The sequence below is a fragment of the Dipodomys spectabilis genome, unplaced genomic scaffold (genome assembly GCF_019054845.1).
Source record: "Dipodomys spectabilis isolate Male_0828 unplaced genomic scaffold, ASM1905484v1 ptg000175l, whole genome shotgun sequence".
NCBI lineage: Eukaryota > Metazoa > Chordata > Mammalia > Rodentia > Heteromyidae > Dipodomys > Dipodomys spectabilis.
Genome location: NW_024870852.1, coordinates 16929385 through 16942280, shown reverse-complemented (window position 1 = coordinate 16942280; position 12896 = coordinate 16929385). Strand labels below are relative to the sequence as shown.

Below are 12896 nucleotides of genomic sequence, written 5' to 3'. Positions count from 1 at the left end.
TTAACTATCACATATACCCCTTGTCAATGTAATATCAAGCACATCTGTCAGGCCAGGAGCTAGTTGCTTATGTCTATAATCCCAGCTACACATAAGGCTGAGAGCTGGAGGATTGTGGTCAGAAGCCAGCCAAGGCAGAAAAGTCTTAAAGTCTCCTATCTCCAGTTAGTCAGCAAAATGCAAGACTATAGGTGTGGTTCAAGTGGTAGAGTGCTAGCCACGAGCAAAAACTTTAAGTCAGAGCACAAGTTCCTGAGTTTCAGCCCCATGCATATGCACACACATATTCACACAGTAGACACCTAATGTTCCACCCCAGTCTTCCAGAAGGCTCATGTCCATCTCACAATGTAAAGTGCATTCCCATTCATTTCCAAGAGTCCTCATAGTCTTCACCATCCTGATAATGTTCAAAAGTCCAGACTAAAAGTGTCCTCTGAGAGTCCAAGGGAACGCTGAACCATGAGCCTCTTTAAAATAAAAAGAAGTTACATACGTGCTCAATAGAATAAGTACTCCCATTTCAGAAAGACTTAATAAAAGAATAGCAAGACCAAAATAAGACAAACTGATATTAAATGCTGCAACTCCACATCCACCATCCGTAGCACAGGAAGCAGAGAAAGAGAGCGATTCCCAGCAGTCCTGGGAATCTCCTCCTCCAGCTGTTGCTCTCTGCAGCCCCTGAGTCTCTCTCAGGCTACCACAGCTGGCTGCCTGCTCCTTTCCTCAGCTCCTGGCCTCTCTAACTTCCTCGTGTCTCTATTATACCGATGGCTTCACACTCAAGAGTTTCACACATCATCCTCTCAGAGGTTGTCTGAAGAGTTTCTGACCTTGCCACACATTGCCTACCTAGACCCCATCCCCCATCCCCCAGGCCTTTCCTTGAAATCTAGGTGGAAGCTCCATTACCCTGTAGTTCTTACTTTCTGTATGCCTGCAAAACCAGCAAAATGCAGAGGATGCCAGGCTTGTTGCTGGCTCAAGCAGTAGCTGGGCCTCCCTTGGACTACAGCTGCCTAGGTGGCTGAACAGAGGACATATTTGCCCATGCTGTGCTGCTTAACGGCAGTGTCGACTTCACACAGTCTTCAAACAGTTTACTCCTTTACAACCCTGAGCCTGCTTGGGGATGGGCTTGTTTTACTGTTGAGTTGTAAGAAGTCTTCATGTGTTCTAGATAGATCTGATCAAATATATAATTTTCAAAACGTTTCACTTTATTTAGGGAGCTGGGCTGGAACCCAGGGCCTTGTGCATGCTGGGAAGTAATCTGCCATGTGGCCGCACCCCAGGCCCATCTCTCCACTTTCAGATGATGACCTTGAAACATAGTCTTTAATTATCGTGCAGTCCACTGTTTTGTTTTGTTTTTGGACTTTCAGATATTCTACTTAATGTCTTCCCTGACTTGTCTGAACACCTAATTTGCTCATTAGGAATGTAACTATATTATCCTTACTTTTATTATTTTGGAAGTATGAAGTGTAAGATTAAAACTAATTCCTAATTATATATAAAGGAGCTTAGAATATATATATATATATATACATATATATATATATATACTTATATATTCATACACACACATATTGAACTGGTTAACCCATTTTGGTATACTTAACCACAGGGAATAATCTGGTAGAAGAAAATCTCCTGGCTGCCCAGAGTTGCTCATTCTACTGTGAGCCAGGGACAAGTGCAGTGGGAACCTACACAACACTAACCACTAAACATACCTTAATGACGTTCAGTCACAGTAATATATTACTACGTTCCAGACATTTTAATTTGAAGCTTTTATAATGAAAATGTCTGTGAAACCATATCATATTCTGCAAGGTAAAGCAAATATAAGTGCATGCTCATTATCATTGAAATATGCATAAGATATTTGAACTAAATGGATAGAAAGGCATATATAAATTTTATTTAATACTTTTAATAACTTAAAATCTTTAAATAATTTATGTAATTTTTTTTTTTTTTTGGCCAGCCATGGGGCTTGAACTCTGGACTTGGGCACTGTCCCTGCGCTCTTAAGCTCAAGGAGAGCGCTCTACCACTTGAGCCACAGCGCCTCTTCCAGTTTTCTAGTGGTTTATTGGAGATAAGAGTCTCACGGACTTTCCTTCCTGGGCTGGCTTTGAACTGTGATTCTCAGATCTCAGCCTCCTGAGTAGCTAGGATTACAGGTGTGAGCCACCGGCACCCGGTTTTATATTTTTTCTTTATAGTTAAAAATAATTTGTTTTTGTTTTGAGATAGGATCTCATATAACTCAGGCTTTCCTGGAACCTCAAATTTACTACCTTTTTGCCTCTACCTCCTGAGTGTTGGCATTACAGACATGTACTACCACATCTGATTAAAGTTAAAAATGAATTAAAAAAAAAATTTATGTGTGGCATTTCCAGCTGGTGGCGGAAAGGTGACCAATGCCTAGATCTGGGCATATGTTTATTTCTGTATGGCCACAACTTTGTTTAAAATAGCAATCATTTTTTTTAAATCAAGGTGAAGTTTAACAACAACAAAATAATTTGTAGTGATTGCTAACGATTTGGCTGGAGACCTTTTTATTTTCTATACATTTTTATATCAAATCCAACCCTGATATCTTGATTTTTTTTTTACTAGAATTACCATTGATCCTCACAGCATTGTAATTTGCTGGAATGTTAACAATGGCATATTATATGAGGTGATTAGGGATCACCAAGCACTTCTGTCTATCTCAGCTCATTGATAATTATGATAGTAACCAGACTACAGCTAAATCAGTTCCTTAGTCTCTCGGCTTTTACAATAAATTTCAAACAGATTAAAGACTTAAGATGCTTTTTCGTGGAACAATAAAGATACCAAAAGAAAATAAAAATGGTAGACAGTTAAGCACAGTGCATGTGTCTCGTGTGAGGCCCTAATTTGAATGGCTACACTCTGGGCCTTACTTAGGAGTTAGTGGGACTGATACCCTGACCCTCTGACAGTTGCCCTGGGTACAACTGGTCACTGTGATCCCATTCTGGGGCCAGGAATGGGCCAGGAATGGGAGTAGTAGGACAGCAGGCAGAAAAAAAGGGTCCCAGGGAGAAGACTGAGCCTTCCAGTGTCCAGTCTTCACCTGCTTTCCCCTACACTCACACACAGCAGCTAGCATGGTGTCTGGGCCCGGCTTGGGGGAGACAGGCTCGTCATCATGTTCTTATATGTGGGAAGGCTATGAAAAGAAAAATCCCTTGTTGGCCAAAACATTTGAACAAGAATGACACTGGAGTTTTTGTTCTCATTCCAATAAGGTCAGAATTCATATGGAGGTCCAGGGAGGGGTATTTGGATGTTTTGTTGTTGTTGTTTGTTTTGTTTGTTAGCTGAGCTACTTAATGCAAGGGTGTGGGTTGTGAGTATGGGGTTGGTGTGGGAGTGTGAAACAAAAGTGGTATCAGGACATCCCCAGGTCCTTCTCCAGGGCAGGGACTGAGCCGCTCCTGACTCAGACTTCTGCCAAGAAGCTGCAGAGGAGCTTCTTGTGAGAAAACCTTGATGATGGAGGACAGGCGGTGGATCTGAGAAACAGAGCTTAAGAGATCTTAGTCCTGTTTCTTCTTTTCTTCCTCAGGTTTAATAGGGGAAACCTACTTTCTGCAGATAGCTGAAAAGGCTGTCCTGAGAAGCTGTTCTTGGCACTCATGGAGTAGCTGGAACTGCCCTTTAAGGCCCTTGATGGGATAGGCTCTTGCCTGATCACTCGGAGTGCCTGTCATCATGGCCAGCAAGAGGAAGTCCACCATCCCATGCATGATCCCTGTGAAGACTGTCGTGCTGCAGGGTGCCAGCGTGGAGGCTCAGCCTGTGGAAGCCTTGTCTGCGGGCCCCCCGCAGGACCTTCCCCCGGAGGCCCCTGCCAGCAGCAGCGAGGCAGCCCAGAATCCCAGCAGCACCGATGGCTCTGCCCTAGCCAACGGGCATCGTAGCTCTTTGGACGGCTATTTATATTCTTGTAAAGACTGTGAATTCAGATCCCAGGACATAACCCAATTTGTGGGACATATGAACTCAGAGCACACAGACTTTAATAAAGACCCACATTTTATATGCACGGGGTGTAGTTTCCTGGCAAAAACTCCTGAGGGGCTTTCCCTGCACAATGCCAAGTGTCACTCGGGAGAAGCCAGCTTTGTGTGGAGTGTGGCCAAGCTAGACAATCATGTGGTCGTGGAGCAGAGCGTCCCGGAGGGCGCCAGCACTCCTGACGTAGCAGGCGAGGCCAGCGCTGAAGGAACTGACGGACAGGCTGAAATCATTATTACCAAGACTCCAATCATGAAGATAATGAAAAGCAAAGCTGAAGCCAAAAAGATCCATATGCTCAAGGAGAATGTTCCCAGCCAGCCCGGGAGTGAGGCCTTGCCAAAGCCAGCGGCGGCAGAGACCGAGGTGAAAGAGGGGGACCATGCCTTCCTCAACGGGGCAGCTCCAGCCAGCCAGGCACCTACCAGCTCTACCAAGCCCCCCCATGCCACCAACGGGCCCCTCATAGGAACAGTGCCAGTCCTGCCAGCTGGCATAGCACAATTCCTCTCCCTCCAGCAGCAGCAGCCCTCCGTCCATGCCCAGCACCATACCCACCAGTCCCTGCCCACCTCCAAGGCCCTTCCCAAAGTCATGATCCCCTTGAGCAGCATCCCAACGTACAACGCCGCCATGGACTCCAACAGCTTCCTGAAGAACTCCTTCCACAAGTTCCCCTATCCCACCAAAGCGGAGCTCTGCTACTTGACTGTGGTGACCAAGTACCCGGAAGAGCAGCTCAAGATCTGGTTCACAGCCCAGAGGCTGAAGCAGGGCATCAGCTGGTCCCCTGAGGAAATCGAGGATGCCCGCAAGAAGATGTTCAATACGGTCATCCAGTCCGTGCCCCAGCCCACAATCACTGTGCTCAACACACCCCTGGTTGCCAGTGCTGGCAACGTCCAGCATCTCATCCAGGCTGCTCTCCCGGGCCACGTGGTGGGACAGCCAGAGGGCACAGCAGGGGGACTTCTGGTCACTCAGCCACTGATGGCAAATGGGCTGCAAGCACCAAGCTCGTCTCTCCCCTTGACAGCTACGTCTGTCCCAAAGCCAAACGCGACACCCATTAACACTGTGTGTTCGAATACAACATCGGCTGTGAAGGTGGTTAATGCGGCTCAGTCGCTCCTCACGGCGTGCCCCAGCATAACTTCCCAAGCCTTCCTTGACGCTAGCATCTACAAAAACAAGAAGTCTCACGAGCAGCTGTCGGCTCTGAAAGGGAGTTTCTGTCGGAACCAGTTCCCAGGGCAGAGCGAAGTAGAGCATCTGACCAAAGTGACAGGCCTCAGTACCAGAGAGGTGCGGAAGTGGTTCAGCGATCGCAGATACCACTGCCGGAACCTGAAAGGCTCCAGGGCCATGATGCCTGGAGAGCACAGTTCCCTCCTCATTGACTCAGTGCCAGAGATCCCCTTCTCCCTGTCATCGAAGGCCCCCGACGTAACCTGCCTTCCCACAGCGGCCTCACTGGCGAGCCACCCTGCAGCCAAACGGCAATCCTGGCACCAGACACCAGACTTCACGCCAACCAAATACAAAGAGAGAGCTCCTGAGCAGCTCCGAGCCCTGGAGAGCAGCTTTGCACAGAACCCCCTTCCCTTGGACGAGGAGCTGGACCGGCTGAGAAGTGAGACCAAGATGACCCGAAGAGAAATCGATAGCTGGTTCTCAGAGAGACGGAAAAAAGTCAGTGCTGAGGACAGCAAGAAGGGAGATGCTGAGCATGCCCCTCGGGAAGACGAGGAGCCTGCTGAGGAGGAGGGTGGAGAAGGAGACTCGGCCAGTGAGGTGAGGGTCCCTGGAGAAAACAGCTCCCCAGAAGTCCTCCTCAGCCAGACCTCAGCGGAGCGCAAAGTGAGCCCCATCAAAATCAACCTGAAGAACCTGCGGGTGACCGAGGCCAGCGGCAAGAGCGAGCTTCCAGGGCTCAGCGCCTGTGAGCCGGAGGAGGATGTGCTGAGCAAGCTGACCGAGCAGCCCCCAGGCAAAGTGAGCTACAAAAAGACGGCCCAGCAGCGGCACTTGCTGCGACAGCTCTTTGTCCAGACACAGTGGCCAAGCAACCAGGACTATGACTCTATCATGGCCCAGACAGGGCTGCCACGACCAGAGGTGGTGCGCTGGTTTGGAGACAGCAGGTACGCTCTGAAGAACGGCCAGCTCAAATGGTACGAAGACTACAAGCGGGGCAACTTCCCACCAGGATTGCTGGTCATCGCCCCTGGCAACCGGGAACTGCTGCAAGACTATTACGTGACACACAAGATGCTGTACGAGGAGGACCTGCAGAACCTCTGTGACAAGACCCACATGAGCTCCCAGCAGGTCAAGCAGTGGTTTGCTGAGAAAATGGGTGAAGAGACTCGGGCCGTAGCAGACACGAGCAGTGAGGACCAGGGCCCTGGCCCCAGTGAGCCTGCAGCAATTCACAGAAGGCTGGAGGTGCCTGAGAACAGCGAGTCATGGGAGCCCAGTGCCCCCGACGCCAGCTCGGAGCCTCCATCGAGTCCCCAGTCTGGACTTCCACTAGGTAAGGCATCCATGGGAGCCAGGCCTCGCCTGTGCTCACGCTGGACACAAAGGAGTGTTGGCTGTCTCTGAGGCTGCCTGCCTGCAGGACTAACTGCTCAGCTGCCTCAGGAGACAAATGGCAAATGGCAGCAGAAGCCATGGAAGCAGAACATGATGAAAGGTGTTTGGGAGGATGCGGGTTTCTGGGTTTTTTTGTTTTTGGTCTTTAGAACAAGGAGAACCTCAAGGAACCCAAGCTTTGCCAGCCATTACTTAGCAATAGGAGAAGAGGTCAAAATTTCATCCAGGAGAGCCATAGGACATCAAGGAAATCCATGTCAAATCGGTGAACAGCAGGAAAGAGAGCCTTGAATTGTTTTTATACACTTGAAGTGCTTTTTCAAAGCCGTCTTAAGATATCCATTGTTATTTCTGCTGGGCGCCAGTGGCTCACGCCTGTAATCGAACTACTCAGGAGGCTGAGATCTGAGGACTGTGGTTCAAAGTCAGGTGAGACTCTTATCTCCAATAAAGCAACAGAAAAGCAGAAGTGGCACTATGGCTCAAGTGGTAGAGCACTGGTCTTGAGCTGAAGAGCTGAGGAACAGCGCCCAGGCCCAGAGTTCAAGCCCCATGACTGACAAAAAAAAAAAAAAGATACTATTGTTATTTTTTATATAAAATGAATGCTTACAATAGAAAATTACCTTCTCTCTTGGACATTTATTGGCCCTGAAGCTTGAATTTAGTTCTTTAGTTTCTCTGGCGCATGGTTTCTTAGTACTCGAGAGTAAAATTTAGAAGATTACTCTAAAAGGCAGCTGGAAAACCACAGATGCGCCACACCCACAGGTGTTCTTGGACTCTGAGTTCCCTGCCTGCCTGCCTCTGCTCTCCCTGTTCCTTCACATTTGTCTTCTCATTAGAGGACCAAACACAGAAGGCATCCAGAAATTCAAGTGAGGGCCAGAAGATTCTCTTGCAGAAGCTGAAGGGATGGGAAACTCCAAAATGGCAGCCCTACCTGTCTGTGGTAGTGTGGTGTATGTGTATGTGCAGAAGCTGAAACAGCATTTTAGATCTTAGACCCAAACTCCCAAGAATTCTACTCCCATGAATGTTCACTCTTTTTTTTTTTGTCAGTTGTGGGGCTTGAGCTTGGGGCCTGGGTGCTGTCTCTTGAGCTCTTTTGCTCCAGGCTAACACTCTACCACTTTGAGCCACATCACCACTTCTGGTTTTCTGATGGTTAATTGCAGATAAGAGTCTCATGGATTTTCTTGCCCAAGCTGTCTTTGAACCACAATCCTCAGATCTAGTGGCTAGTATTACAGGTGTGAGCCACCAGTGCCTGGCAAAACGGCTACTCTTAATCTGTACATCAAAAGGTAAAGGATAGAGAAGGGAGAGATTTATGTGATGCAGGCAGTCACAGGAAGTTAGCCGTTCAGCCATCTGTGTGTGAGGTATGCTTGTGAGCATGTGTGGGTGTATGTGTGTGTGTGTGCATATTAGACAGCCCTGGTCCAACTTTGGCCTGGTTGCCCATTATTTCGGTCTTTGTTTTGGGAGGGTTCCCACACTGCTGTCATCACTGGACGAGATAAACAGGTCGTCACTGCCTCCTGGGTGGTCTGTGGTCTGGTGGGAGGCTCTGTTGTTCATTAGGGGTAGTCTCCGTCCCTGGTTATAAAGATGTTATTGATCAGTCTTGTCCCTTCCTGGAACCCAGGTGACTGCCGAGAGAGTGGCTTAGACTAAAATACACACAAAACATAGGCAAGGATCGAAGCTCTCCTGCACTGAGATAATCTGTGGGTCCAAGCATAGCGTCGGTTTTATTTTATTTTATTTTTTTAGCAAAAGTAGCTTTTCAGCACTTGTTGCTGAGGGTGTGTGTGTGTGTGTGAGTGTGTGTGTGTGAGTGTGTGTGACTGGGCATCGTGGAGGAGGGTGCCTGGCAAGTTTAGGAGGAGCTGCTTCTGTGTAGGGTCTTACATTTGGCACCTCATCCCCAAAGCCACCCACAGTCTCCTCCCCCTCACGGGTCCCAGTGTTTCCTGGACGGTGCCCCATTGTTTGCATACAATGGCTGAATATTGTTTGCTTTGGCCTGGCAAACCCCAGTTTTTCCACCCCCGTTGCTTTCTATTTAAAAACCTCTAAAAAAGACAAAATTCTTTTTCTTCCTCTGAGTATTTTTAATTCATTTGAAGACAACAATTTTGAAGCTAGTTACACTATTGTTTCTTCATTTATTTAAGAAGATAAAGGAGACTTCCAAGTCTGCTTATATGGGGGGGTGGGGGTAATGTGCCATGCTTTCCATCTGTTTAGCATTCTCATAACGCCTATTATGGGGGGGGGCAATGTGCCATGTTTTCCAGCTGTTTAGCATTCTCATAACGCCTATTCCTTTCATTCCCACACACTAGGGCAGAGCCCAGCTATGCACAGTGAAAGAGCAAACGCTTGGTGAGCCCAGGCTCCACCAGTAGTTAGGGTGTGAACACACAGGGCCACTGGCCTTCCTCTGGTCTCTCCAAGTCTAGCCATGCCCCCTGAGGAGAGGTGCGCCTCTATGCTGGGCCTCAGCACTCACAGCCTGCTTCCTGGAATGCCTGTAGCACATCCCAGCATCAGAGTCGAAGCAGTGCCAGAAAGAGCACTCCTGCATTGGGTTCAGCCATTTTTCAGGTTGTCTGTGCTCTTCCAGCCAGAAGGCTTTGTCCAGGTTGGTTTCGGCACCCTTCTGCTGGCAGGCTGGACACAAAGGACACAATATATTAACAAAAAAGCTTTAATATACAACAAGAAGATATAGCAACTACTATTCTACACCTAAGCAAGCCCCAAAGTATATAAAGCAAAAAATAGGCAGAATTAAAGGTAGAAGTAGATAAAACTCTTTAAAAATTTAATTACATACCTTCAGAAACTTTACTTTTATTTTATTTTTGTTGTTGGTTATTAGGCTTGAACTTGGGGCCCGGGGACTGTCCCTGAGCGCTTTTTGTTCAAGGCTAGTGCGCTACCACTTTGAGCCACAATGCCACTTCCAGTTTTCTGGCAGTTAATTGGAAATAGGAGTCACAAGGATTTTTCTGCCTGGGCTGGCATTGAACTATGATCCTCAGATTTGAGCTTCTTGAGTAACTAGGATTACAGACACAAGCTACCCGGCCTCCTCAGAAACTTTAATAACATGTCTTCAACAAAAGCTGGACGGAAACTACTTAGGAGACCTGAGTAGGAAGGATCTCTCAAGATCACAAATTGGAGATTAGCCTAAGAAACACAGTGAGAACCTATCTCAAAACAATACAAAGCCAAAACAACCAATTAGACCTAGTGGACATAAAATATGCCAATCATCTAAGCAAAAGAGCCAACAGTAGAAGAAATAGCTAGAGGAAAATACAGGTAGAAGATTAGGTAACAATTCCCTAAGTAAGAACCTAAGTAACAAAAGATAAAAGATAAATCAGATTATAATAAAATCTAAAAGTTTTGAGACTCACATAGTGGTGCATTCCTGTATTGCCTGTTCTCAGTAGACAGAGACAAGAAAATTACAGGTTCGAGGCTAGCCTGGTCTATATACAAGATCCTGTGTCAAATATATATATATATATTTTTTAATTGTGCATTAAAGGACACTGAGTGTCCTCCCACTTTCTGCATGAAGAATAGGTAATTGCCTCTCTCTCTCTCTCTCTCTCTCTCTCTCGCTCACTCTTGTAAACTCTTTGCCACTTAAAAAAATACACTCAAAAAATGAAAAGAGCTAGTCACCAGCTGTAATCTTAGGTATTCAGAGGATGAGCTCTGAGGACAGTGATCATCTCACGATCATGGTTCAATGTGGTTCAAAGCCAGCCTGGGCAGGAAAGGCCTGTGACCACCTTTTTGATTTAGCAGTCCCTCAAGTTTAATATAGAATTAATCTGACCTTGGGCTGGGAATGTGGCTTTAGTGATAGAGTGCTTGCTTAGCATGTGTGAAGCCCTGGGTTCGATTCCTCAGTACCACATAAACAGAAAAGGCTAAAAATGGTGCTGTGGCTCAAGTGGTAGAGTGCTAGCCTTGAGTGAAAGAAGCTCAGGGACAGTGCCTGGGTCCTGAGTTCAAGCCCCAGGACTAACTAGCCAAAAAACAAAACAAAACAAAAAGAATCTGATCTATCCATTTCACAGTTTGCATATATACCCAAAAGGATTATAAAGAGAGACTTGAGCAGATATTTGTATACTGGCGCTGCAGAATTAGTTACAAGATCCCAAATGTCCACTGACAAATGGAAAAAGGGAAAAATATATACATACAATGGGATGTTATTCAGCTATAAAAAGAAATTAAATTCTGATACATCCTACCACATGCGTGGTCCTTGAAAACATGCCAGTGAAGTAGGCCACACACAAAAGACAAACGTGGTAGGATGCCACTTATTACATGAAGCCTCAAGAATAAGCAAACATGGAATAGAAGGTAGAGCATAGGATATTAGGACTTAGAAGGGGGAGTTCGGAGTTACCATTTATTGGGTATACAGCTTCTGTTTAAGATGATAAAAACCTGGAAATAAGGTAGTATTGTGAACATGGTAAATATACTTAATGCTGCTGAGTTGTGTACTTGAATTTAGGTTGTGTGAGTTTATGGTTAAAAAGTAGCTGGGGGCAGGATGAGCTGGCTCCCTTCGGCTTGGGTATGGCAGGGACATCACCCCCGGCCATGCAGTGGAGGTCTGTCTGTTCCTGCATCAGGTTTCTCCAGTTCATGGTATAGGCTCAGGGTCTTGTTTGCGCATGGAGGAAGCCCGGCCCCTCTGGCCAGCCTACTTGACTTTGACTTTAGGCCTGCAAGTTGTAGGTAACTTGAAAACCTTAGACCACACATCTTGATTAAAGTTGGTTGTCCTGGGGAGCCAAGAGGCAGGGTGGTGATCCTGCCGGGGCTGTGGGGCTGAGGCAGCCTCTGCCCCAGCAGTTGGGGGTGGGATTGGTGCTGGTTCCTCTGGGAGTCTGAAGGCCTTGCCAGGTACAGCCAGCATTCAGTCCTTTCTCACCTCCCCTCAGGCTAGAGGGGGCATGGCTGGCAGGAGGGCGTGTCTCCAGTGCCCCAGGGAGGGCCCTCTTCCCGGGGATGTACAAGCTGCTGAGCTCCCGAGATACGAGATACACAAGTATGACCTGCCTGTGTTTTCTCCTCAGAGACTGACTGAATCGGACTGACTGCTGCGAGGGACTGGCCTGAGTGGGTGCCACCTGCCACCCAGACACGGGGAAGGGCCAGACCTGTCTCTGCCAGCCGCCGGGCACCCCCTGAGAGCCTCCGAGCCCTGCAGCCAGCCAGAGCCCCAGCCACCACCTCCGCCTCCGACTGCCACTACCAAGCAAGCAGCAGGAAGGTTCCTCCTCCCAGCCGTGGCCTCCCTTGAGAGGTGCACGCTGTTCTCTTGCCTGCCAGGGACAACACGGTTCTGATTTCATAGTCACAGACAGAATCAAGTTTTTAACATATACAGCGCTTATATTCATTTAATAAAGCATCAGATAACAAACATTCTCCTTCCATAGAAACTTTGGTTAGCAAGGCAGTGTGCTGTTCACCTCATCTCTGAAAACGCCATGCCTGTTCTCTGGGGCCTGCTGGGGCCTCCAGCAGCGGGCCAGGCTCCAAGGCACACTCAGAGCTTCACCTTCCCCAAGGCAGCAGCACCTGGGAAAAAGACGTCGGGCCCCCCGCATGGAGCGGTGACCCTCACATGAAGCGGAGACCCCCACATGGAGCGGTGACCAGCCACGGCTCCTGCCAGGCCTGCCAGGCCCTCGGAAATAGCCAGCTTTCTCGGCTGGCTTGATAATGCTGCTTTTTCACTGGGAGTTTGAATTCTGGGTCAGATGACTTAAAGGAGCATCTGTCAATCTAATGAGCTGACTGCGTACACATTTCACCCTTTTTTTTTTGGGTGGGGGGGGGGGGTCAGTAGTGGGGCTTGAACTCAGGGCCTAGGTGCTGTCCCTGAGCTCTTTTGCTCAAAGTTAGCACTCTACAACTTGGAGCCACAGCTCCACTTCTGGTGGTAGTTTTTGTTTTTTTTTGAGTGGTTAGTTGGAGAGTCTCATGAGGACTTCACTGTAGGAGCTGGCTTAGAGCCATGATCCTCAGATCTCAGCCTCCTGAGTAGCTAGGATTATAGGTGGTGAGCCACCAGTGCCTGGCTTATCTAGGCACTTTTCAGGGTGGCTTTGGCCACCGTGGAGGTCGGAGCCCTCTCCCCACACTCCATGAGCCCC

The 12896-nt window shown here is 47.9% G+C and overlaps 1 protein-coding gene across 2 annotated transcripts in view; it reads left to right on the top strand.

Moving 5' to 3' along the window:
* Positions 1-12548, top strand: part of Zhx3 (zinc fingers and homeoboxes 3) — a 98850-nt gene extending 86302 nt beyond the window's left edge. For both annotated transcript variants that reach the window (XM_042694698.1, XM_042694699.1), the window contains exons 3-4: positions 3626-6613; positions 11811-12548. In XM_042694698.1, the coding sequence (XP_042550632.1) occupies positions 3772-6613; positions 11811-11821 (2853 nt within the window). In that variant the 5' untranslated portion in view covers positions 3626-3771 and the 3' untranslated portion in view covers positions 11822-12548. The remainder of the gene's footprint in view (positions 1-3625; positions 6614-11810) is intronic.
* Positions 12549-12896: the final 348 nt, after the last annotated feature.